Source organism: Triturus cristatus, chromosome 9 (assembly GCF_964204655.1).
Source record: "Triturus cristatus chromosome 9, aTriCri1.1, whole genome shotgun sequence".
Classification (NCBI taxonomy): Eukaryota; Metazoa; Chordata; class Amphibia; order Caudata; family Salamandridae; genus Triturus; species Triturus cristatus.
In genome coordinates this window covers 397,562,001-397,584,840 of record NC_140592.1, presented here as the reverse complement: position 1 = coordinate 397,584,840, position 22,840 = coordinate 397,562,001, and the positions used below count along the sequence as shown (strand labels likewise).

General features: G+C 40.7%; 1 protein-coding gene across 8 annotated transcripts in view; it reads right to left on the bottom strand.

Moving 5' to 3' along the window:
- LOC146798028 (homeobox protein meis3) overlaps window positions 1-22,840 on the bottom strand; it is a 128,640-nt gene that overhangs the window by 90,904 nt on the left and 14,896 nt on the right. For all 8 annotated transcript variants that reach the window (XM_085625260.1, XM_085625261.1, XM_085625256.1 and 5 more), the window contains exons 3-5: window positions 8,842-8,989; window positions 7,528-7,578; window positions 3,742-3,792 (exon numbers count right to left, since the gene is read on the bottom strand). In XM_085625260.1, coding sequence (XP_085481386.1) covers window positions 3,742-3,792; window positions 7,528-7,578; window positions 8,842-8,989 — 250 coding nt within the window. The remainder of the gene's footprint in view (window positions 1-3,741; window positions 3,793-7,527; window positions 7,579-8,841; window positions 8,990-22,840) is intronic.

Here is a 22,840-nt window from a genome sequence, read left to right as displayed (position 1 = left end):
TTAGGCATTTCTTATTTACTTTTTTTCTCTGGTTTTTTGTGTTGACACTTCATTATGTAATGAATGGAAAGTTTTCTTTTATGTATCTCCCTTACTGGATTTTTTAAATGTATTTCCCTTGTCTCCCTTCTCAGCATAATTTGAGGAAACAAAAATCTGATGTCACTGGCAAGCAGGGACGGGGCGGAGTCAACGACTCAAATGACCCATGGATTGATACCCACAGTCTGTCGAAAGAGCACCCTCAGTCCTGCATATCGCAGGCATCTATTGAATTTGGGTCTTCGAAGGTTTCCAGGCAGGGAGAGAGCAGGGTAAGTTTTCCTTCTCTCTCTTAGGCACAGGGGTATGGCTTCCATTGGTGCAGCAGGTGCAATGGCACCGAGGCCCAGAGGCCTGAGGGGCCCACTGAACTCTGATTATTGCTGGATTTCATAACAGAGGGGGCATTTCCTCCCTTTCACTAGAGCTCATGACACACTGACTATCCTACGACCTGTGCATGGGACAGTAGTGGTACTTCAACTCCTTTCCTGGGTGGTGAAAGAGTGTGGGAGAATCTGTCTGTGAATCAAGATGCTTCCCTTGTGACTGGGACATCTTAATGGTGGTAGGTCTAGGGCTGAGTAAGTTCTCCCCTACATGCAGCGTACAGTGCATCAGTACTACAACCATTCAAACACCTGTCATGCTGGGGGAACTTGCCTCTGAGGTTATCACCCAGAATATCGATGATGGAGATTGGTTGATAGTTGGCCAGTAGATAATCTTTAAGTCTTGCAACCAAGGTCTAGTTAAGTGCTCCACGGACCACCATTCTAAAATCATCGGTTTTACCATCATTACATCCTGTGGACCAAATGTGTCTTAAAGGGGCCATAATGGACACATGTCTAAGCCTGGGCGGGGAACTCTGCTCCGTTCGCAGAGTTTGCAGAGTTTTTCGCACTCCGCGGGGCTCGTGGAGTTCCAAAAAACTGCTCCGCAGAGCAGAGTTTTATACTCATTCCCACTTGCCAGCGGTAATTTGGTAAGCGCGAGCAAGGAAAATCCAACACTTGACCACTTCTCAGTGAGATTTCTCAATGCGGGTGGCCGCAGATGGTTGCAACCACCCGCCTTAAGAAACATTCCGTTCACGTTGAGGAAGCTGCTGCTCGAGTAGAACTTCTACGCGAGTGGCAGAAAGAAGCAGAACCCTCTTGTGCTGTGTGAGACACCATTTGTGAGGATTTTACGGTGCGGGACAAATACCCAGCACTAAAAACCTGTGCAATCGGCGCAAGTTAACCCACTCAGCCGCTCGTGGAACTCTGCATAGCTTGGTAGAGTTTTTTGTCACAGTCCGTGAACTCCTTCCAGGCTTACACATGTCCACATCAGTTTGTGGTCCAGTTAGCTGGAATAGTAAGCCGGAGGGAAATAATAATTGTACGAACTGTTAAGGAGATTGAAGTTCTAATGCAAACAGTCCTCTCTGCAAAGATTTGCTGGGACACATGAGACCTCTTAGTAAATGAGCAGGTAATAATAGTGCTATCAGCCTGATAGAAACAGGTTGCTTTCCTTCCTGACAACCTATGCAAGAAAAGTATTTTCTTGGTCAATCCTCGCCGGCACACATATTTATTGGGGCTGGGAATTGGCTACATGTTCGTCTGTTAATATGCCCTTGGAGCTACCTAGTTGACTTTATACTTTCTTACCCCAATGCTGCGCCTTCTAAGAGAGACTTGTCAAAGTAGGCCAGCAGCATTGATCACTCTAGGGGCGTAACACAGGCCCCTGCATCCCCCGCGGTGCTGGGGGCCCCAGACCTTCAGGGGGCCCCTCAGCACAGTACTTAAACCTGAGCGCTCCATTTTAAATCCGGAGCGGGGGCCCCTGCGGTTACATTGCAGGGGGGCCCCTTAAACTTTCGTTACGCCAATTTCAGTCACAGACAGCATTATGATGGTGCATGGTGAGAAAAGGAAGCTGCAACCAACCTCACATGCCTCATACTTATGACACTGAACCCACTGAGCTTTATAACTGCATCATAAGCTCTAGTATTATCCGGAAACAAATTATGTTATGCCCGTAGGAGAGATATAGAGGCATTGCAGACAGAGATTAGTTTCATGCACCTCCATGAATATATGCTGAGCCAGGACCCAACAGAGAGAATCTTACAGAACCCAGGGTTCCCGAAGGATAGTTTGACTACACATTGGAATCTCGGAGCACACTATTCCAGCAATACATGCATGGACACCTTTAATAACTCATAAGTGTGACTTAAAACCTACCCTAGTGACTTGCAGGCAGATGCAGCAAGGTGAAATAACGAGACCGAGTCTCATTCATAGCACAAGATGTGCTCATCTATTTAACACACAGGTCAAACCAAATCTCCGCAATAAAGATATATACACAAATACATACATACATAAATACATGCATACACACAAATAAACCAATAATGGGATTGGTATATTTAAAACACTAGGCTCCAAAGCAAAACTCAACCAAGAACCAGACTATGTGGCAGCACATTGCCACAGTTATGGAGCTCCTGTAGCTGGGTCAAATCCCTCCTACCTATCGGTGCATCTATCTCTGTGTTGGGAGGGGTGACCAAAATTGCAAATGTCTTTCCTTCAAAACGTTATCATTTTTTGTGTTAAAGTTTTGGATCTTTGTGAATTTCACTAATATTTGAATTAAGAAAATCAAACGATGAGCCAAAGTGTCTACTAACAGCAGTTTTGCTGGAAAAATACTACAAAAACACTTTTAGAAGGAAAAAAGTTTTATGAAAAAAAATAATCTCCCCGGAATCTTTTTTTGCAAAAAGCTTTACCCTCTTGCAAAGTTTAAAAGCTTGTAATTTATGCAAACAAAATGAAGTTTGTCAGTTCTGCCCAGCTTTCCAGATGAACTGTGGAACTTCACAGAAACCTTAGGTGCATCACTTTCACAGCATCCCCATGGCTTGTACACCATAGGATTGCATTACACAATGGCGGTAGAGTTACCACCAAGCTTCATGTTTCCATAACACCAAATTCACATTCCTGCGCTTTTATGTTCCATATCGTTGTTAACAGGTCTGTTACACCACTTAGTTCAATGGAAACAAATTCATCCTACAACTCCCAGAAGGCATTAGATAGTTAGTGGAAAGCCAAAGGCTGGAAACGTGATATTCACTTACCCAGACATCCACAGTGGCAACCCTAAAATCTTGGGCCTTAAACTATTTTCGTAAATATGCATGCAGAGTTCTCAATTTAGGACCTAAAATTGCATTTGAAGAACAAAAAAGTGTGCAGAGACAGAGCAAAAGAGAAAGGGTGGAATTGCTAATGAAGTGTTTTGTTGCCACATTGATCCATTTCAAAGCAGTCTTTACTTAGGAGCTTTGGTTGTATATGGAGGAAAGTAACAGGGAGCTCTGTTGTTCTTCAGGCAATCCACCCCCTTCTTCCCTCCACTTCCCTAGTAAAATTAAGAAAATAACCCACAAAGCCCTTTTAGGACTGGTTAAATTACCCTAACATACGTTTCATGCAAAATGATTCTAAATATTTGTGGTTTGAGGTTTTTTTTGGCACTTCCACTAAATTCGCATTTAATAGGGAAGGTTAAGCTCTGCGCTCCCCTCTCTAATATTTGGATAACTTCAGTTCGGGGAAGAATATAATTGAAATACAAAGAATCTATGTACTTGCATAAGCACATAATGGCCATATTTACCTTTTCCAACTCCAAGAGATGAAACCTCAGCACCTGGATTGCTTGGATCATCTGGAAAAAACAAGAAGATCAACATATATGAAGTGTCGAAGTTGCTGGAGCAGAGCATGTGAAGGGCTGATTCCTACTTATGAGAAACCCGCCGAGAGTATGCGACAAAATAGTCTTTACAAGAGAAATGATCTTGCAACAGGAATTAGCCCTGATGAAAAGATGGCTTCATCTCCCCTCCTCCCCCGCCATTTTGCACTTCCAAGAGCATCAGTATTACCTAAAAACCTCTTCCGAAACCATATCCTTAAGACAAAATACAGAACGTCAAACTACTAGAGACTTTTAAAACATTCCTTTGCAGAAAATATTGCAAAACAGAACAGTGTATGGAAACTCATATTACTTTATTTTAATAATATTCAGAATTCTTCCCAATAAATCCAGATGATCTTTCAAAGCAGAATGTCATTTGTTTAATATATTTATATACACAATCAAGTGCACACACACACACACAAATATATACATATACTTACACGTACACACACAGACACACAAATATTCAGAACTATGTAGTTTACCACTGATAACTGAACCAAGATAATATCTATTCTATATAATACCTCTACAAATATTTGGCGGTAAAAAAAAATGACGCTGATACTAATAAAGCTGAAATATTGTGCTTTATAGTCATAAGAATTTAGATACTGTCATACGCTTAAGCCGGGCAGTAGTCCGCGGAGCCAAAATGGAGGTCTGGGAGGAGTGGGTGTTCCCTTTCCTCCTTCTCTACAGGTATGTAGACTCCTGACCATTGAGGCTCTCTCCTCCACCCCACCCCACATGAACTGCTTCTCCAATATTCGATGTAGCAATGAGATGGTTACCAATGCCTACCGCCTCAAAAAAGTAGGTAGTCATGGAAATGCTGTTCCATCTTTTGTATACCGTCTAAAATATTAGGAAATCAAGATGTAAACAGAATTCAATCTAGAAGCATTTTTAAAAAAGTTTTCTCGTCTCTGTTGTTTATATCTTTATTTGTTTCTGGTTTATTTTTGCAGATTACTTGCAATGTCCAAAGTTATGACATTTTTTCTGAAATGTTTTCTTCCCACACAGAAATTTACAGAGATATTATTACCAAAATACCTAAAACTTGGAACCGCAATGCATAGGAGTTTTAAAAAATGCTCAGAAAACTCATTAACGGCATAGAATTCCCTCTAGAGCACTTTGTTTACATGCATTGCTTGTCTGTAGGGAAATAAGCTTTTAAATGTTTCTACGACTCCTTTCAGATGATAAGTCTACCATGATAGATAAGGCATAATGTTGTGTTGATTAACAGATGTGTAACTTCTATGTCCCCTAAAATGACTCAGTGGTCACAACCTTACAGACATGGAGAAATGTATTAATGGAATCTAATAACATATAATCAGTTTCAAAACTCTTTGCAAGCCTTGATATATATAAGTTATAATTTTGGCACTTATTTTGGAGACAGGATATAATATTTCTGAAATTTTATCAGAATTAGGCAAAAATACCAGTCCTCTCCATTAAGGCATTTTTTTTGTGCCCACGTACCCTGTGTTTGTGCTAGGTGCATGTCGACAAGGTTTTGCAAATGCACTGTTGAACAGAGGAGACACTCAATATATAAAATCCCATGAACTGCCATGAATAAAAATATATAGGGCAAGGATGCCCAACTTAGGAACAGGAATTCTACTTCCATGCTACATAACCATCCATTAAATAGCAGAATAATGCACAGCATGATGACTTAGAACATATTCACAGCAAAACCCCTAACTATGTAAATTAAGTGCTTCAACGCCTCGCCAGGGGTAGTAAGCACTATATAATACAATTTAAAATTACAGTTTGCTCCATTAAGATTGATTGTATGTAAATGTATCTTATGTGGCTGTTCTGAAAATCTGGAATGGTTGTTGCCCTCCTGAACCTACGTTGGACACTTCGGCCATAGGGCATCTGTGGTTGTACAGCAATCTGCTTACTTTCTGCGAACACTTACAAACATTGTTTGTAGCAGAGTATGCTTTGGCTGCACTATCATACACAACATGACGTGATTTGCACCCAAGCCGCAAAATGCCTTTTTCTCAAATATAAGGCAAGAGTCCTGGAAATTGAATCAGACCGAACTCTTAGGATAAACACATTACATATATTTAAAAGAAAAACAGCACCAAATAACTCCTCTGGCATGGGGTGCTGTTTTGTAAGGGGTCACATTGGAGGCGTTCATGTTTTGTTAGATGGTGATGGAGTACAGCCCGCGTGGCACTGCACTGCTTTTCATGGAGGATGAGGGGGGATATTATTCCCATACTGATGTTTCCAATCAGTGAAAAAATGTATAGACAGCCGTTTATGTCTGCTCGGAAAAGTGGAAAAAAGGGGCCATCTCGGCCGATTCCAAGGAATTTGCAAACTTTACAGTTGTACCCAGAACATTCCTAAGTCACGAACACTTTTTCTCATGTTAAAGAGGGTCACCTCTTTGGGGTTCCTTGTAGACTTTGTCAGGGCCTTAAAATATAATTGAAGGCAAACCCAGGGAACGGCACATGGAGAACTTTAAAACCCTCTTGGACACAACATTAGGAAACCCCTAAAACACTGAACACTCTCCCATGGTTTTACTGGTAATGTGTTGTGAATTATGACTTACTGGACACTACTCAGCATTAACAACAGCTAACGCCCACTGCAGAAGGCCAGCTCAGACCTGCAATTATGGGCCGAGCAGACGAGAAAGGATCATCATGAAGGCAAGGGCAATTAACAACTGTTAATGCCTGAAAATACTGTGAGCAATTAGGCTAATAATAGTTCCTTTCCACTATTGTGACCCATCACAGGCAGATGGCAGACCATTTGTCATGTTTGCTCTATGTCCCTGATTTTGTGTTTGGTCACTGAACATAGAATGCAGGCAACCGTAGTTAGTGCCATAATTTTAATAAATAAATAGAGAATTTGTAAAGCGCTGCAAATCACCCGTGAGGGTTTCAAGGCCCTGAATTGTAGGCACAGGGAGAAGAAGTGATTTGCCAATTTTCATAGGATGTTGACGCCAACCCCAAGACTCAGACTTGGTTCCCAGCAACATTGAATTCGGCATCACAAGCCATTCCGCCACATCTTCTCTCATTTGAAAAGCATGGCTCTGCATTTCATACATGGTTTTAAGCTATGTTAATTCCCACAAATAGGTGGATATTTTTTGTAGGTGCCAACTGTAGACAAGCCATCAAGACATCCAAAGCCAGTCCTGGCTTTTAGCCCAACAGCACTTTGCATTCTGGGACTTAAGGTTTAATGTCTTCCATTAAAAGTGTGAGCCCGCAAGTATCAGAATTGAAAAGGATCGATGTCTAGAAAGGCAAAACTGGCTGAAGGTGTCCAGTCTTACAAAGGACTATTTAGCACCCAAGCGTATAGGAAGACAGGGGTTGCATTACCAGCCAAATGCCACAAGGTAGAACATAGATAACATTCATTAATAAGATACCCAATGAACCCATGCTGCCATCGACGTTATGAACACACACTAGGCATTCATTTGACATCCCAATGCATGCTGGGAGGTGTAGTCCGGGTTCAAAGTAGATGATCAGTTGAACTTAAGTTGACAATGGTTCGTTGAAGAAAACACATGACTGGAATATAGTGTCGCGGGTGACATGGACTAATCTGCTAAACTTAGCATCTACTATATACTGTGGAAAGGTTTGGGTAACAGTTACTCACCAAATTATCCAGCTCTGGATTGGAGGAAAATAAAGGTTTTTCTGTCCTGACCTAGAAGCAAATAAACAGAGAGAAGTCAAATGCATAGCATGGCAGCAGTATGTACTTAATGACTTATGACCCTCATGTTCTCAGCAACCTAACCGGTGCAAAATATTTTATCCAGGGCCCCTCTTCTCAGTTTTTGAATGCCACTTTTTAACTTAAACCTTACATTTAGTGCTCGCGCAGACCTTCACAACCGTCCCACCAGTTTAATTTTCCATCTGCGTCAAACACAAGCCAGCCCACTTTAAAATATTGTATTAATATAATTATAGCAACACAGAAAAAGCTTCCTCTTATGACTGGCTCTGGAAAGCCCCTGAGTGTGATTCGATTCGGAGAGAAGGCCGCTCTCTCAGCCACAAAGCATAAATCTATACATCTGCAGGACATGCAGGCTTCAGTTATCAACAGGAACATCTCCCTGGGGACCGGCATAACACTCCGATAATGGCTTATCAATGGCTGATTACAGATATTGATTATGGTTCTTGGCCCCTTTTCGGTTTGAGAGAAGGAACAGAAGAGAGCATGCTTAATGGAAAGCTTGTGGCGGGGGAGGGGGTTCAAGTGGACCCAGAGTCCCTGCTTCTTGGAGCTAAGGTGAGGTCCCCGGTCCAACATTATTCATCACAGCTCCCAGACATGAACGTGGACATTTTAATAAATGGCTATAGATGGTGGAAGTGAGTTCACACACTTATTGACCCTTGATGACATCACAGGGCTAACCAATTAGCATACCCATAGCCTACAACAGTCTTTTATTTGCTGCTTAAGGGCTAGAAAACGGAAAAGGGGTGAAAATTACACAATGAACAGTCTCTTAGGGTCCTATTTTAATTGCTTTTTAGTAAGAGTCCACCTTACATGTGCTTTCCTTCCGTGTGTTCCTTTATTTGTGTAGGTCTCTCACTTAACTCTTGTTCTTCTGGGCATTATAAGGGGACATCTACAACCTCACTCTGACCTCCACTTGCATTGGAGATCTCGGCTGGGATCAAACTGTCCATGCATTGCCTGCACTCAGATCACCTACGTTGGCTGCCTCCCATTGTTTAAGCAAGGCCTCGACTGTGAAGCCATTAAGCCCCTCTGCTATGTTGCTCAATATAGTAGGTCTAATTCGAGATCACTGGTAACTCACTGTGGATGCCCAACACTTTCTGAGTTTTAGGGGGCATTGATATTATACTTACATGCCTCCTTTGTAGTACCTATTCAATAGTAACTGGAAGACCCCAACCTTGACCGCACCATGGCACTGACCTGCTTCGCAAAGACTGCTATGTCCTCGTTGAAGGAGTCTGAGGAGCACACGTCTCCCCCAGGGTAGGAGCCCGAGTTGTCCCGAGGAGAGCATGTCGCCAGTTCACACTTCTCGAAGACCAGGGCCAACAAAGGGAAGAGCGGGTGCCTGCCACAGAAAAAGTATCCAGTTAGATCAATCACAGAGACCAGAAGAAGGCACAGGTACTTAACATGACAGAGAAACAGCTGCACACAGGGATCTAGAAGCGTGGAGCTGCCTACAGCCCAGAATAGATATAAACATAGTCTAGACTAACAGCAGTAAACAGGAATAAAAGTATAAGAGGTGTTGGATCTTTTTCTTTCCGTAGAGTGCATCTCATGGGAAACCAACCATATTCTTGTTTGAGAATGAAGGCACATGGCTCCCGGGATACTTACGGGTTTAATCAAACCGAACAATTAAACAATGGATCAAGAAGGCAATTGCTCAAACAGCATTTACTCTGTTTATTCCTGCAGTTAATACAACCTAATGGAGACCTATAAAATGTGGAATAACACATTGCACACGTCTTGCATGTAGTATTATCAGTACGGGTAGTATTATCAGTACTGTTGTGTATTGAATGGCAAACACCAGCAGGGGGGATTTGGCTTGTGCAAATAAAGGAGTGCAATTCGTGCTCCTAGTAAGCATTGCTGTAAAAACAGGTGCAAAAAACTTTTGAGCCCAATTCTACGCAAGCACAAACGTGTAAATGACCCTGTTAGCCTTGCATGTGAGAGATTCTTAGCTACTCATTGCAAAAAGTCTATTACTGTTCCATTTGCACAGAATTTTAAAGGGAATCCAGGTCACGGATTCCCTCCAGGCTAATATCCAAACACCCAAGACAAAATACTCAGAGCAGCCTGGCAACAACTTCCTATTTGAGTCAGATCTTTCAGCCAATGTGTTCATGGAATATTACTTGGTCAAAGAATTGCATTGCCAAAGAGCGCAACTTTCTGAGAGTAAGACACCAGGAGGAGCTTGCTTTCCATTAATCCCCAGACGCCACTATTAGTGCGCCACAGACATTGCACTTATAATCCTGATGCCCTACACCAATTGCTCTTGGCCTGTGGTTAAAGGACACCTTGGGGTCTGCGAGGCCTACTCAGTGGGCTACAACTGTTTTACAGAATTAAATAATAAATTAAAATTAATAAAATATATACTAATGAAAAAGTAACATTGAAAATGTGAAACCTTTTCCGTATTTAATTGTGAATTAAACAAACTATTTCGATACTTAATCATTAGTTTGGTGTATACTGGTTTATGTATTTTTGCATATTATTTTGAGGTTCAAATCATAGAAATTGCTTAGGTGGGGGGGTCCCTGGCTTCCAATAATGCGTTCACAGAAGTCAAAAGGTTAAAAACCGCTGCCCTACACTGTCTTGAGTGTTCATATGTTGACTCATACAGCGATTTATTGTAGAACTAAACAGTACTTCTGCTATAGCACCAAAATACATATTAAAACACTTTTCAAGTTCTCCAATAGTAGAAAAGCAAAAGAAATCTGATTTGTAATATTACTCGCCATTGCCATGGAAACTCGTGTGATAGTGCCTATTTCACAACATAATATGACGCGGGTTGCTGGAAATATGCATTGCTCAAGTATTTCCTACATAATTCTGGATCTGCCAATCATACTATATAATCCACCAAATCGGTAAAATTTGCAGTTTTAAACACCAATTTTATTTCAAAAGCAACCAGTTTAAAGTTACTAAAAGTGTTACACCTGAAGGGCAAAACACGTCCTGGTACACTACAATAGTTACCGTTCGCTTATTGATTCATAGATGCTAACACACCTTATTCAGACTGGAGACTTCTGATTCTTAAAGCCAAAATGGTTTTTTTTTAGCTGTGTCACACCTCAAAGTGCCTCCAGTTCAGTACAAGTCAATCAGCAAAATAAATGTCCCCCGATTTATTTGTCAAAATCTCCCTCCTTCTTCCTTCCAAATATTGGGAAGTATGCTGATTGCCACTTACAGGTATTACAATCTGAAAGGTTTGCCTAGATAGCTTTAAAATCCAAAATTGATGGGGTCAGTGAAAGGATTTTTTCTGTAATTTTAAAGAAACATCTTGCATATCTAAATTTAAATCAAAAAGGTTCGAAAAAATGATTCATTCTTTTCCCTGAAATGTCTTTTCACTGTTCATTTAAATTCATATTTACATCACAGTGTTCTAAAAGAAGCTGTATCAAGAGGGCTTTAAAGTACCACCCATTGAGATACTTACATAGTTCATATTAAGTAATACTGCTGGGTGCTTGCTTGTTGCAAAGAAGTGCCTCTTGAGGCCATTTGGTGTGAACACAATGTATAGTCAGAACTCAAGACAAATTTTACAACACAGCTGGGATCCAAAGATTAAAAGAGGTGCATATTACTAAAAGTGTGTAGATATACGGTTATTTTCAGCTAATCCCGACTTTGAGTGTGTTTTGCACAATATAATTCTCTCAGGTAAATGGTAAGAACAGTGTGAATAAAAAGTCCTTCCCATGCTCCATTGAAGACACAGTCATTAAATGTTAGTGAATAACATCCGGAATAGATCTGTCTGCAGAATATATTTACAATACTCCCACCCCACCACCTCCCAACCTTCCCCCCCCCCCGAACAATATCATGCCCAACTCAAGTTAAAGTTAGCTTTGCTTATTTCTGTTGCTGAAGAGGGAATGTCAACAGATACTGACCCGGAAGTTATTTCAAAATCTAATGTGAATTTGAAGCGTTTCTCTTCCAAGATTACTCAGGTGTCTCCTTGCTGATCTTCCAGGCTTTGCCTGGTTAATTTTGGCAGCAGCAGGGCTATGCTGCTGCCACATATCTCTGCCATGCATCCATTTTAGCCTTACGTCATTACTTTTTTCTTAAAAGCAGTTCCTGGCACCCTAACTCGAATCTTCACAGCAGAGGTTAAACATGCCTCTTTTTTTTTACACATTTGTGTTTCTGACCCAAGATGAACAAGGTGAAGAGTTTCCAAACAAAATTAACACATTCCACAAATGTTTCTCTGAATATCAAAGAAAAATGTGATAGGGTTATTTATAGCCGGAATGACATGACAGTGGGTGACACCAACACACCATTGTTAAATTGTCACCTTGGATTCGGGTGAATTGTGTTTTGTGGGCGAATGATTGCATAAGGTGTATTCTCGGGCTTTGTCGCATGCTATGAAAAAAAACCCACTACAACTGGCAGTGAAGAAAGACTATGAATGCATGTATTTAAAGAATATTCTCACCAAGTCAGAGCACCCGAGTCTGGCACCTGTTGGTGAAAGAGGTTGTGTGGAAGTATGACAGCACTTCACAGTTGTCTCTAATGTTTTATAACTTTACATGGTTTGGAAGAAAAGAAAATAAAAGCTGGGCAACTTGCAGGAGTTTAGCTGTTAAATCTTGAAAAGTTAAGGTATTTCTGCAGGCCAACAGCAAGCACCGAGAAACAGGGTTCTCAGTATGCATTGACAGTGCTGAGAGATGCCTGCAAAATGTTGGGTATATATATATATATAAGAACACTGCTATGCATGTATGTAGCATATGGTCACAACAAGTGTCCCACTGAGACAACATCTACGACTGTGCTTCATATATACTTGTGTGCCTCTTCTCACTCAACAACGCCACCACCTGTGCGCTGACAAAGAAGTGAAACAACTGTATGAACGTGTACCTCGCTTTAGTGTAAAAGAGAGGTTTGGTGGAAGCCCGGATGGATGAATTACCAATTTTATTCCATTGGTCTATGTAAGTATATTGTTAGCAAAAATTGTCTGACAGAAATATATCTTAACAAAAAAACACAATGCTAACTCCAGTGGGGCGATATTTTTGGAAGCGATGTTTCGGGTACAGCACGCCTGTAGACAATATTTTGATGTCAAAATTTTGTTAATTCCTTCTTCTAATGATTCCTGAATTTATGCATTCTTGTCAAATTGACACCATGTCAGGAGGAAGACATTAAGGGAGCTTTGTATTGTCATCCAAGTGATTAAAACTAATCGATGTAGGTGCCTTGTGACTGCGTAAGCCTCTTGCTGAAGCAGTAAGAACTTTCTTACTCTAGGTATGGGGAATGTGAAACTACACATCCCATCATACTTTACGATTTTGGTTGATAACCTGGGCTTGCTGTAGGTCACCATTATAACACCACTTTTAGAAAACTTTCCATATACCGAATGCTCTTGCACCTGGAGGCTTTGGTTACAGTGCTTACTTAGCACTTGTGGCTGTTGGTGGTGGACAGCAGGACTTAGTTTTGGGGACTAGGGATTATTTTTCATCATCAGACTTTGACATGGAGGAAGATATAGTAAGGAAGAAAAGGAAGAGAGAAGGACGAAGAGAAAGGAAAACAGTGATAAAGGCAGAAATAAAGGATAAAAAAGCCTGAAAGGGTAAGCTAAAGAGAGAAGAAGTAAAGGGTGGTGGAAGAAAGAGGCAGAAGGTAGAATCAAGACTGCACAGCCTTGGCATTCGGCAATCATGGTATCAATAGCGCCAGCGGCAGGCTCCTAAGGAAAACTTTGGGCCTCTGTGCTTTTTTTATTGTATTATTATTATTTTTTAATTAAGCACTGTTTTAAGATGTGTCATTGCTCACTCACCACATGTTTCTCTTTGCCTTGTATCCATAGCTTTCCCAAAGAAGACCACCAGGCTTTACAGAAGGCGTTTTTTATTGACCTGTATGAGACATCCTATTTACCTCATGGCTATTAAAGAGAGGGAAAAATGGTGGTGGTGGAGAGTCTGATAAATGGAATTTATTGATATGGGAATCTTATTGATTAAGTCAATAGGCAACGACATGAGTATATTTGGCAAAACCAGTATTTCGCTCTAATCTAAAATGTATCTAAGTTTCAAAGTGATCCAATGGGCACCTAAACGCTTAAGGTTTGATTACTGAAGATCTGCAAAGGAAGTAGAAAATGTTATGGGAATAGGGGCGATAGCTCTCAACGCTCGGCTTTCCCATTCAGACTTCTAGAGAGGATTTTAATGTTACTTGTTCCTGTCAAAGAATGTTATGCTTACTTGGATTAGCAAGCTTTGTAGTACGTAATTTAAACTATTTTGAATTTTAATAATACAGCATAGACATACTTAATTGGGATATACTTATTGTGTGCATGTGTGTAAGTCACAGACTACGTCATGGCATTGTACGCTACATCACAAAGCACTAAGGGGCAGATTTATGTTGCACTTGCGCCGCCGTTGCGTCACATTTGTGACGCAGCAGCGGCGCAAATCCTGCGCCATGGTGCGGGGTATTTACAACGTGACGCATCTGGGAGATGCGTCACGTTGTAAAGCCCTGCGCCACAAGTAGGCGTTCCAGGGCAGGTGGGGGCGTTCCGGCGCAGGAACGCCTCCTAAAAGTGGCTGAGTGAAATCTACAAGATTTCACTCAGTCACTTTTAGGCCCATGCTGCGTCAAAACCCTGCGCCTGCTTGAAGCAGGCGTAAGGATTGACGCAGCATTGTACAGATAGGGCCCCCCAGAACATTGCTGGAGCTGCGTCGCGCTTGCGACGCAACTCCAGCAATGCGCCACTTTTACGGCACAGATGCGTGACGCATCTGTGCCGTTTTTGCCCCATGGTGCGCCGCACATCCCTGCTGATATGCAGGGATGCGCCAGTTAACATAAATCTGCCCCTATCAGTGCACATGCTTGCTCCCATTGCTCGTTGATGTTAGGCTTGTCTTTGACCCTGTACAGCGCTCTGCCTTTAGACTAGGCTCACACTATAAAAACACACACACATTGATACCGTATACATTGTGACAGTCCACAGGGAGAGTGTGTGTTAAGAGAGTTGGCAGGAACAAGTCTCAAATTAAGGTGCCACTGAACGGCCTATGGATTCCATCTCTGAAGACATGGTTGGACCTCAAGCTTGGAGGAGGCGGAACGGGTTTCATCAAAAGCTGCTGAGATCCCAATGTGCATTTCCTATTTTAACATTCCGTAAGATAGTTTACCTCTCACATGAACTAGGAACAGCAGAAGTAAATTGACAAAGTTGACAGATCTCTGTGACTGTTGCAATCACAAGAATGGTGAAGTTTGCGTCAGCTGTTCTGTATGAGTGAAAAACATACCACAGTAAAAGTGATACTGGCATCTATTAACAAGTGCCAGGGAAAGCAAAAGTGTTCAGGGGAAATGTGTCAAAGCCATGCTTTCAGAATGATCTGCCTGGGGGTAGCCCTGGAAAACAAGCAATACCGTATCTGCCTCCGGGCCCAGGTAGATTTATCCCGGATAGACCTGTTGCCCTCAGAATATTTTGCGGCAGGAACCAGAAAACACTCCTCCTTGCTTAAAGAACATCGCCTAAACGCTGACACCAACTCCTTAACCAGTCATTACTCAAAGGCATCAATGTATACCCTTCTTTCTTGACAACAGCCCTAGTTATCCCATGCTCATAAAAAAAACATCAGCATCAAACTCCACTGTGTGTCTTCATCATGCCCGTGTCCAAATCCTAGAGAGTCAAGTCTTCAACAGGCTTACTCACTATCTTTACGCCAGCAATGTCAGCCACCCCTTCCAGTCAAACCATAGCCAAAGTGACGCTATAAACACAGCTGGTTACCACATCTCCACCTTCCTAGCTGAAGTCAAACTCAAATAATCATCTCTTTTACCTGCTGATTGTCTTTCCTTTCTCTGCTGCGTGCTATGTGGCTTAACATAGCACCACACTAACAAGAAAATCTAACACCACCATGAACACAGCACTTACCTCATCCCTAACATGCCGCTCCTACTCTGTGGTGGTGCTCCTCAAGTTCAATATCCAGCCTGATACCAGAGAGCCTCCCCTAGGGCCATAATCTGGGCCCTCTCCTGTTCCAACTCTATACTCCAACTTTATGCAATATCATCCACTCCCTTGTCTTTTCCTGTCCTATTGGCAATGATGTTCAATTCGACCTCACTTTCCTTCCCTCAGCACCACAGCAGATAACCAACTGCTTTGCCACAGTGCAGGACCGACTGGCACCGCCTTATGGTAAACAATAGCAAAATAAATCACACACTTTCCTTCAAAGTAACATTCTCCCTATTATCAATCGACTTAGTAACAACACCCATTGTTCTCATCCGCTAAAAGTAGGGCCAGCTGCAGCAGCTACACGCATCTATACAACTTCTTCACCTCAACAGACAGAGGAGCCCAAATTCAAATTCTCAGCATCAAAGAGATGTGTCTTCTTCCTACATTACACTCTTCGAAACATCCTAGTTGCTGCCACCGAAGTCCTGGTCATCTTTTGCATCAAGCTAAAATCATTTCCCTCTGTACCCAAATCCACCCATTCCAAACCCATACCCAACATTGCCTCATGGCCCTTACTCTGCTTCCGAGCTCTGTTCTCTTTCCCTCTGAGCACCGGTCTCCTTGAATGCTCTCTTTCTTGACCTGAGGGCCTTTACCTCTCTCTCTAGCAACAAACCAACCCTCAAGAACCACCTTTACTTTGTGAGGATCCTCAATGGCTACTCAACCAATCCTGCTCACCAGACACAACCCTAGGGACATCACTAACCTTAGTCTGATGTATATAGGTTGTATAGTAAGCATTGTAACGGCCATAGTCGCACCTACCATCATCATGTCCTGTTCCCTTGAAATCGTGGTGTATGTCATCACCATCTGGTCAAATACTTCTCCATTTATGTTATATACAGCATGTCATATTGAAATGCTCAACGAGCTGATGAAAACAACACACCCCTGGTTCATTTATGAAATCACACGTGAATGCTTACATTTTCTTTGAAGCAGTTCTTCCATTGATTTCTAGCTCAAATTAACATCTGTTGTGGTCAAACCATGTCTGCTCACATTACCAGCCACTAATCTATGCAATCCATGATCTAACTAACCTACATTCTTTCTTTCCAACCAGAGATGTGGTGAAGCATATAAGGTTCACGTCATATCAAGAAACATATTCATATTAGCACTAAATCAATAAAATTCTCTTTCCAAATAATGTTGATAATTTCATTATATGCACTCGAAATGTTTTGCAAATGAAAGCCTCCTTTATAAAGCTCAATGGTTTATATTATTAGGGCTGTGCATAGTGGGGAAAGGACACCACACTTCTCAAGCCTTCGAAGCATAAAGGCAGGTAACTGTGATAGAACAACAAGTCACTCATAACCTGGCAAGGGTCCTAATACTGCCAAGCATTTCCCTGGCCTCAAATCATTTAAAGAGATGGGCCTCAAAAGAAATTACATGGCAGGACTTGCGGGTCACATTGCCACCAGAGTACTAAATCGCAAAGACAATAATGGACTGCATCTTCCCCATCCCGTGGGCACAGAATCAGTTTACTTGATGGCTATGACAAGCATGTACCACTAGCACCTGATAAACAGATGGGAAGGTCTCCTTTGAGTTTCAAGTGGTGTGACTTCCAAGCAATGATCAATGGAGTGCATCTCCCTGGTGTCCAAGCAAGAGTAAAGGGTTATCACCAATGCCCCAGAAGACTGGGTCCTCGGTGGCCATCATATGGTACATCTACCCGTCACTGGAACCCTGAAGCAACGTGGTGTAGGTATCAGAAACACAGTCAATCTCACAGGAAGCAGCAGGCCTCAGTGGAAATTGCCCAACTCACTTCTAGCCAGCAGAACCCATGAGAATTATGCAGCATTTCTCTCTGGTCTAATGCGGCTTCCATGAACCTGGGTGATTTTGGAAAGTCTACACTCTGTTAATACTAAAAGCTGCATACCCCAACTGGGGCAACACAGTACATCCCCTGATCTATATGTCTGCTCAACATAGGAAGCACATCTAAGCTTCTTAGCACGGTACACCATTGTATATAGCCTTACATTCGCAAGAAAATAATATTTACATTAGGTTTATACACTTAAGTTCCAGTTATTTAGAAAGCTGCCTAGTAACTCTTATAAGTTATGTTATGCATAAGAATCCACATTCCATACATCATGTAGGCACCAAAGTATAATGTAATTAGCTGACACAACTCAATGATTTGCCTCTATCACCCCGAATGTTGGCTCCTTTGAGCTACCCTCCATGCTCTCACGCATCAATGACAATGAAAGACATTTCAAACCTCTGACAGGTTTGTCAATACATTAAAAAAAAGAATAAAGGTAAAAATAACATCGCAAATCAAAAAAGGAAAAACATTGTGATTTAAAAATAAAAAGTACATTATGCCCTTAGTTAAGTGTCCATTTGCTCACAGACGATATCATGTCTCATTAACCATTATGTCACATTTCCAGCATTATTTGTAGTTGGAAAAGCCATCTGGAGAAACACTTTGTTTTATATAAAATTAAAGCTACATGGCAGTATTTCAAAGCCTACATTGTTTTCATAGCACAAAAGAGTCTGCTATAACTTTATTTAATGTTATGTGAGTTTAAGTGTAGTTAGAATGATATGAAAGTGTGCTTGTCGCCACATGTTAAAGAAACAGTGCTGGTAGAAACATTCTCACCTTACTTCTCCGCCATCATGACGTAACTCCCCTGCACCCTTTTTCATAATTCACACATTCAATAAAATTAAGTGAGTGAAAATGAATGGTTGCATTACAACTGATTTATCTTTAATTGTGAGTTGAATTACCCTGGCATTGACACTTGAGGTGACTCCTAAAGTCAATTAACCGATTAAGAGAGGAAGAAAGTGCCATTTAAACTCGAACTCATCCTCAATTTGTGGTGAATTAAACTTGAATCGGCACCTGGTGACCTCTGATGTCAATTGTTCAATTTACAGGAAAAATGGTTCACTTACAAGCCTCTAAGTACCTCAGGTGACCTTCAGAGGTGTTACAATTAATCAGAGTTCAAAAAAAGGCAATCTTGATATTTCTGTGTTTGGCTAACTTGAGTCGTCACACCAAGATAATATTTTGTGTTGTGCATATAGATATCTTTCAAGTGTCATTAGTTCATGAATATCCAAAGAACACTACCCTTAAAAACGTGAAAGGCCTAACAGTTTTTTAAACAAAGAAGTTCAAAAACTATATGCATAACAGTCATTTAAATTTCATTAATTGAGCCGGTTTCATTCAGAATGACTCCCCTATTAAATGCTGTTCATAATCAAGGTACCTTGCTAAATGTCGATTTTTTTCCCTCTGATACTGAGTGTGAATTTTACAGCAATTTGTACTAAGAGAATGCATAAATTTCAGAAGGAAAGGATGATGAAAACGACTTTGGCCCCTCACTGTTGGGGACTGAGTGGCAGAATCACAAAACACACTTAAATTGTTCTGCAATTACACAAAATGTCATCTGACACCAACAGCATTAAATCGGGGCTGGAAACAATGATTCACATGGCAACTCATTTCAACGCCTTTTAGACCCACCTGAGGGAAAGAGCAAATCAATGGAAACACAATGCACACTCAAGTGCTTCTAGTAAATCAGTTTATGAGCGCCCCTTCGGGTGCCAATATATGTTTAATTTTTCTCAGTTGTAAAAACAAATAGGTAATTTGGTTTTTAACTTAGTGATCAACACATGTGTCAGTGCCAGTTTAAAGATTTTATTTAAAGACAATTTAAATTAGCTGCAACCAATTTTCTGAACAGGTCACCATAAAACCATATGTGAACCATATCTACAAACTTGCAGTCACTTTAGAGAAAGACTAAGAGACAAAAATATTTATAGCTGTTTTACAACCCATTTCTTATAAGCTGCTTATCTCCCCCAGGCGCTGGTTATAGAACCCATTGTAGGAAGGGAACTTTGATACCTTTCTGTCTCCTACACATAATGAAACAATGTATAATGCATGAATATTGATTATTTACAGCATCAAATGAAAAAATGTTGTGAAAACATATGAAAATGACTTTTTTCTCTCAACACTGGCTTAAGTCTTGAGACAGTACAAAGAAAATAAAAAAACTTTGAAAAGGTGTGCTATTTAATGTACAACTCCAAGCTGAAATGTAGGCATTAACAGTGATGTAATGGATTCATAACTGCTTGCAACGAAGAAACACAGGTTTTAACCCCAGTGTATTTGCATATAGTGTGCTATGTGTGTTTTAATGTGAACTTGGGCAGAAAAAAAGTGTCAAAGTAATATTTGGGATGCATTTTGCTCAACTGTCTAGTCTTTTGGGGAAAGGACGGTATATGTTGCAAGTCTGCTGCTTTCATAATTTTTTTTTTTTCCACTGTTTAAAAATAAATAAACATTTCGAAGACCATCTGGCACATGCATCAAGCTAGGATTTTGCGAGTCCTTAATTGCGAATATTAAGGATTCGCAATTAAGGACTCGCAAAATCCTATGCATGAAGGAATCGCTATAATAATAGCGATTCCTACACATTCCTTAATTGCGACTCGCAAATTGCGAGTCGCAAATAAGGAATAGCTTCCGATTCATTCCTATGGGCCTACAGGCCCATAGGAATGAATGGGAAATTGCAAGCACAATTTGCGAGTACCAATAGGTACTCCCAAATTGCGCATACAATTTCAGGGTGCAAGGGTCTCAAAAGGACACCCTGTTGCACCCCTGAAATTGACCTGTGCACGTGTGCGCAAGATGAAACTTTGAAAAATGCACAAAAGTGCATTTTTCAAATGTTTTGCAAATTACCATGAAGTTCAACTTCATGGCAATTTGCGCCTCCTATTAGATAAATCGCTAATTTTATTACTTTAATGCATTGCATTCAAGGAATCTCAATTTGCGATTCCTTAAATGCAATCGCAATTTAAGTATGCATCCCAAATGCAAAAATACCGGTCGCAAACGGGGAGATTCTGAGAATCTGCTCATTTGCGACCGGTTTTCTTTTGATGCATGTGCCTGTATATATAGTAAAGTTAACATTATGGCTGAAAGTCCTAAAGAGCGGACATCCAATAGTAAGGATACAACAAAACGTACTTATTATCTGTATATGTATATATATATATTGCAAACTTTAGGCTCTGACCAAGTTACTTGAGAGCAATCATTGCATGCAGTACATAGGCCTGCCACCTACGGAGTCATTCCAAGTAGCATCACCGCCCACTGTGGTACAATGACAGAGCAGCACTGCTTGTGCCTGACGTCATCAGGTAAACACTTCCAGTGCATTCCATTTCCAGTTTGTACTTCCGGGACCTCTGGTACAATGGACAGGCTTCACAAACTTAGAACGCAACGAAAACATTGCAGTCTCATTCACCCTTCTGTGAGTACCCGGATGTGAACTTGGACTTAAATAAATACCTAATAAACTGTAATTTAAGATGCTGCAAATCACTATTTGAATTTGTGCCACCTTGATATTTCGTATGGATGCTAAAATCATTGAAGCCACTCCCATCCATATTTTTGAAGCATAGCACCACATGAGATTTATTTGATTACGGTGGCTGTCACTCAAGAAAAAGTAAAACATTTAGTTAGCTGCAAAATCCCTGCATTCAATTTGTGAAGCTGTATCTTGCATTAACACTTTCAGTTTAAAACTGTGTTAAGTATTAACCTTAACGTTAATCAATTTATCTGTCTGTCTATCTATCTATCTGTCTATCTATCTATCTATCTATCTATCTATCTATCTATCTATCTATCTATCTATCTATCTATCTATCTATCTATCTATCTATCTATCTATCTATCTGTCTGTCTGTCTGTCTGTCTGTCTGTCTGTGTGTCTATCTATCTATCTATCTATCTATCTATCTATCTATCTATCTATCTATCTATCTATCTATCTATCTATCTATCTATCTATCTATTTAGCTGTCTGTCTGTCTGTCTATCTTTTATGCCATAGCAGTGAAAATAAATGTGGGTCAATAATATATGTTACTTAGAGCAACTGTACTAACAAATGTGCATTTACACATGTATTACCACAATGCAAACATCGATTTCCAGTTTATTACTACACCACAGCAAGAGAGAAACGCCTTTTGCTGCCTCACACACTGCATGTAACAATTACTTTACACAGGGAAACAACACTTCTAATACTCACATAACTCTTCAGTGTGATTTTACCATGCTACACAAATGTAACCCTTTGAATCTTGGTTTGGGTAATATGCATTTTGCTAAAACAAATACACTTGAAAAATTGCCATGGCATAACTTCTATATGGAAATGCACACAGAATATAATATGCTATTTGTTACCATTATTGCAGGAGGCGAGGGGCATCATGATTTACATAAGGTATATATACATAATGCTCCAAACCACCAAGGTCCACTGCACTCACTGGCGGGTGCCCGCATTATGACACCCACACACCCACACACACACACACACGCACACACACACACGCACTCACGCACACACACACACTGTTTGTCTGTGTTAGACAAACTACCACTAGGGAAGATGTTATAATGACCAAATACAAATGTGTGATAAATGTGCAGTGGTAGGTGGTGCAATATCACATTAAGTCTCACAGCATTAAGAGGGCTTACTTGAGGCGCTACCTTTCTTCAGCTAATCTCTATCCTTACATAGCAGAGAAATGTTTGTCATTGTATGTTGTCTATTGGCTCATAAGTTAAAATAACTTCTATAATACTCCTAAATATACCTTGAATTAGAGCTGCCAAGTGAACACCTGAGATAAGTATGGCGGGCTGCTGAGACTGTTTAACGCAGCTTTCCCTCGGTTATTTTCGTTCAGTTTTTGAATATGCATCTAGCTATTTTAAATAAATAGTTCTCTTTTGAGATGTGGACACTTGCTTTTCTCTCATTAGTCAAGAGTTATGTCACATCCAGTTTGACATGAGAATTTTTGACATGTATTACATACAAGTGAGAATAAATTCATGTACAATACCTTTCAAAACATCACTTGGTATATAGGAGATATGCTGAGCTC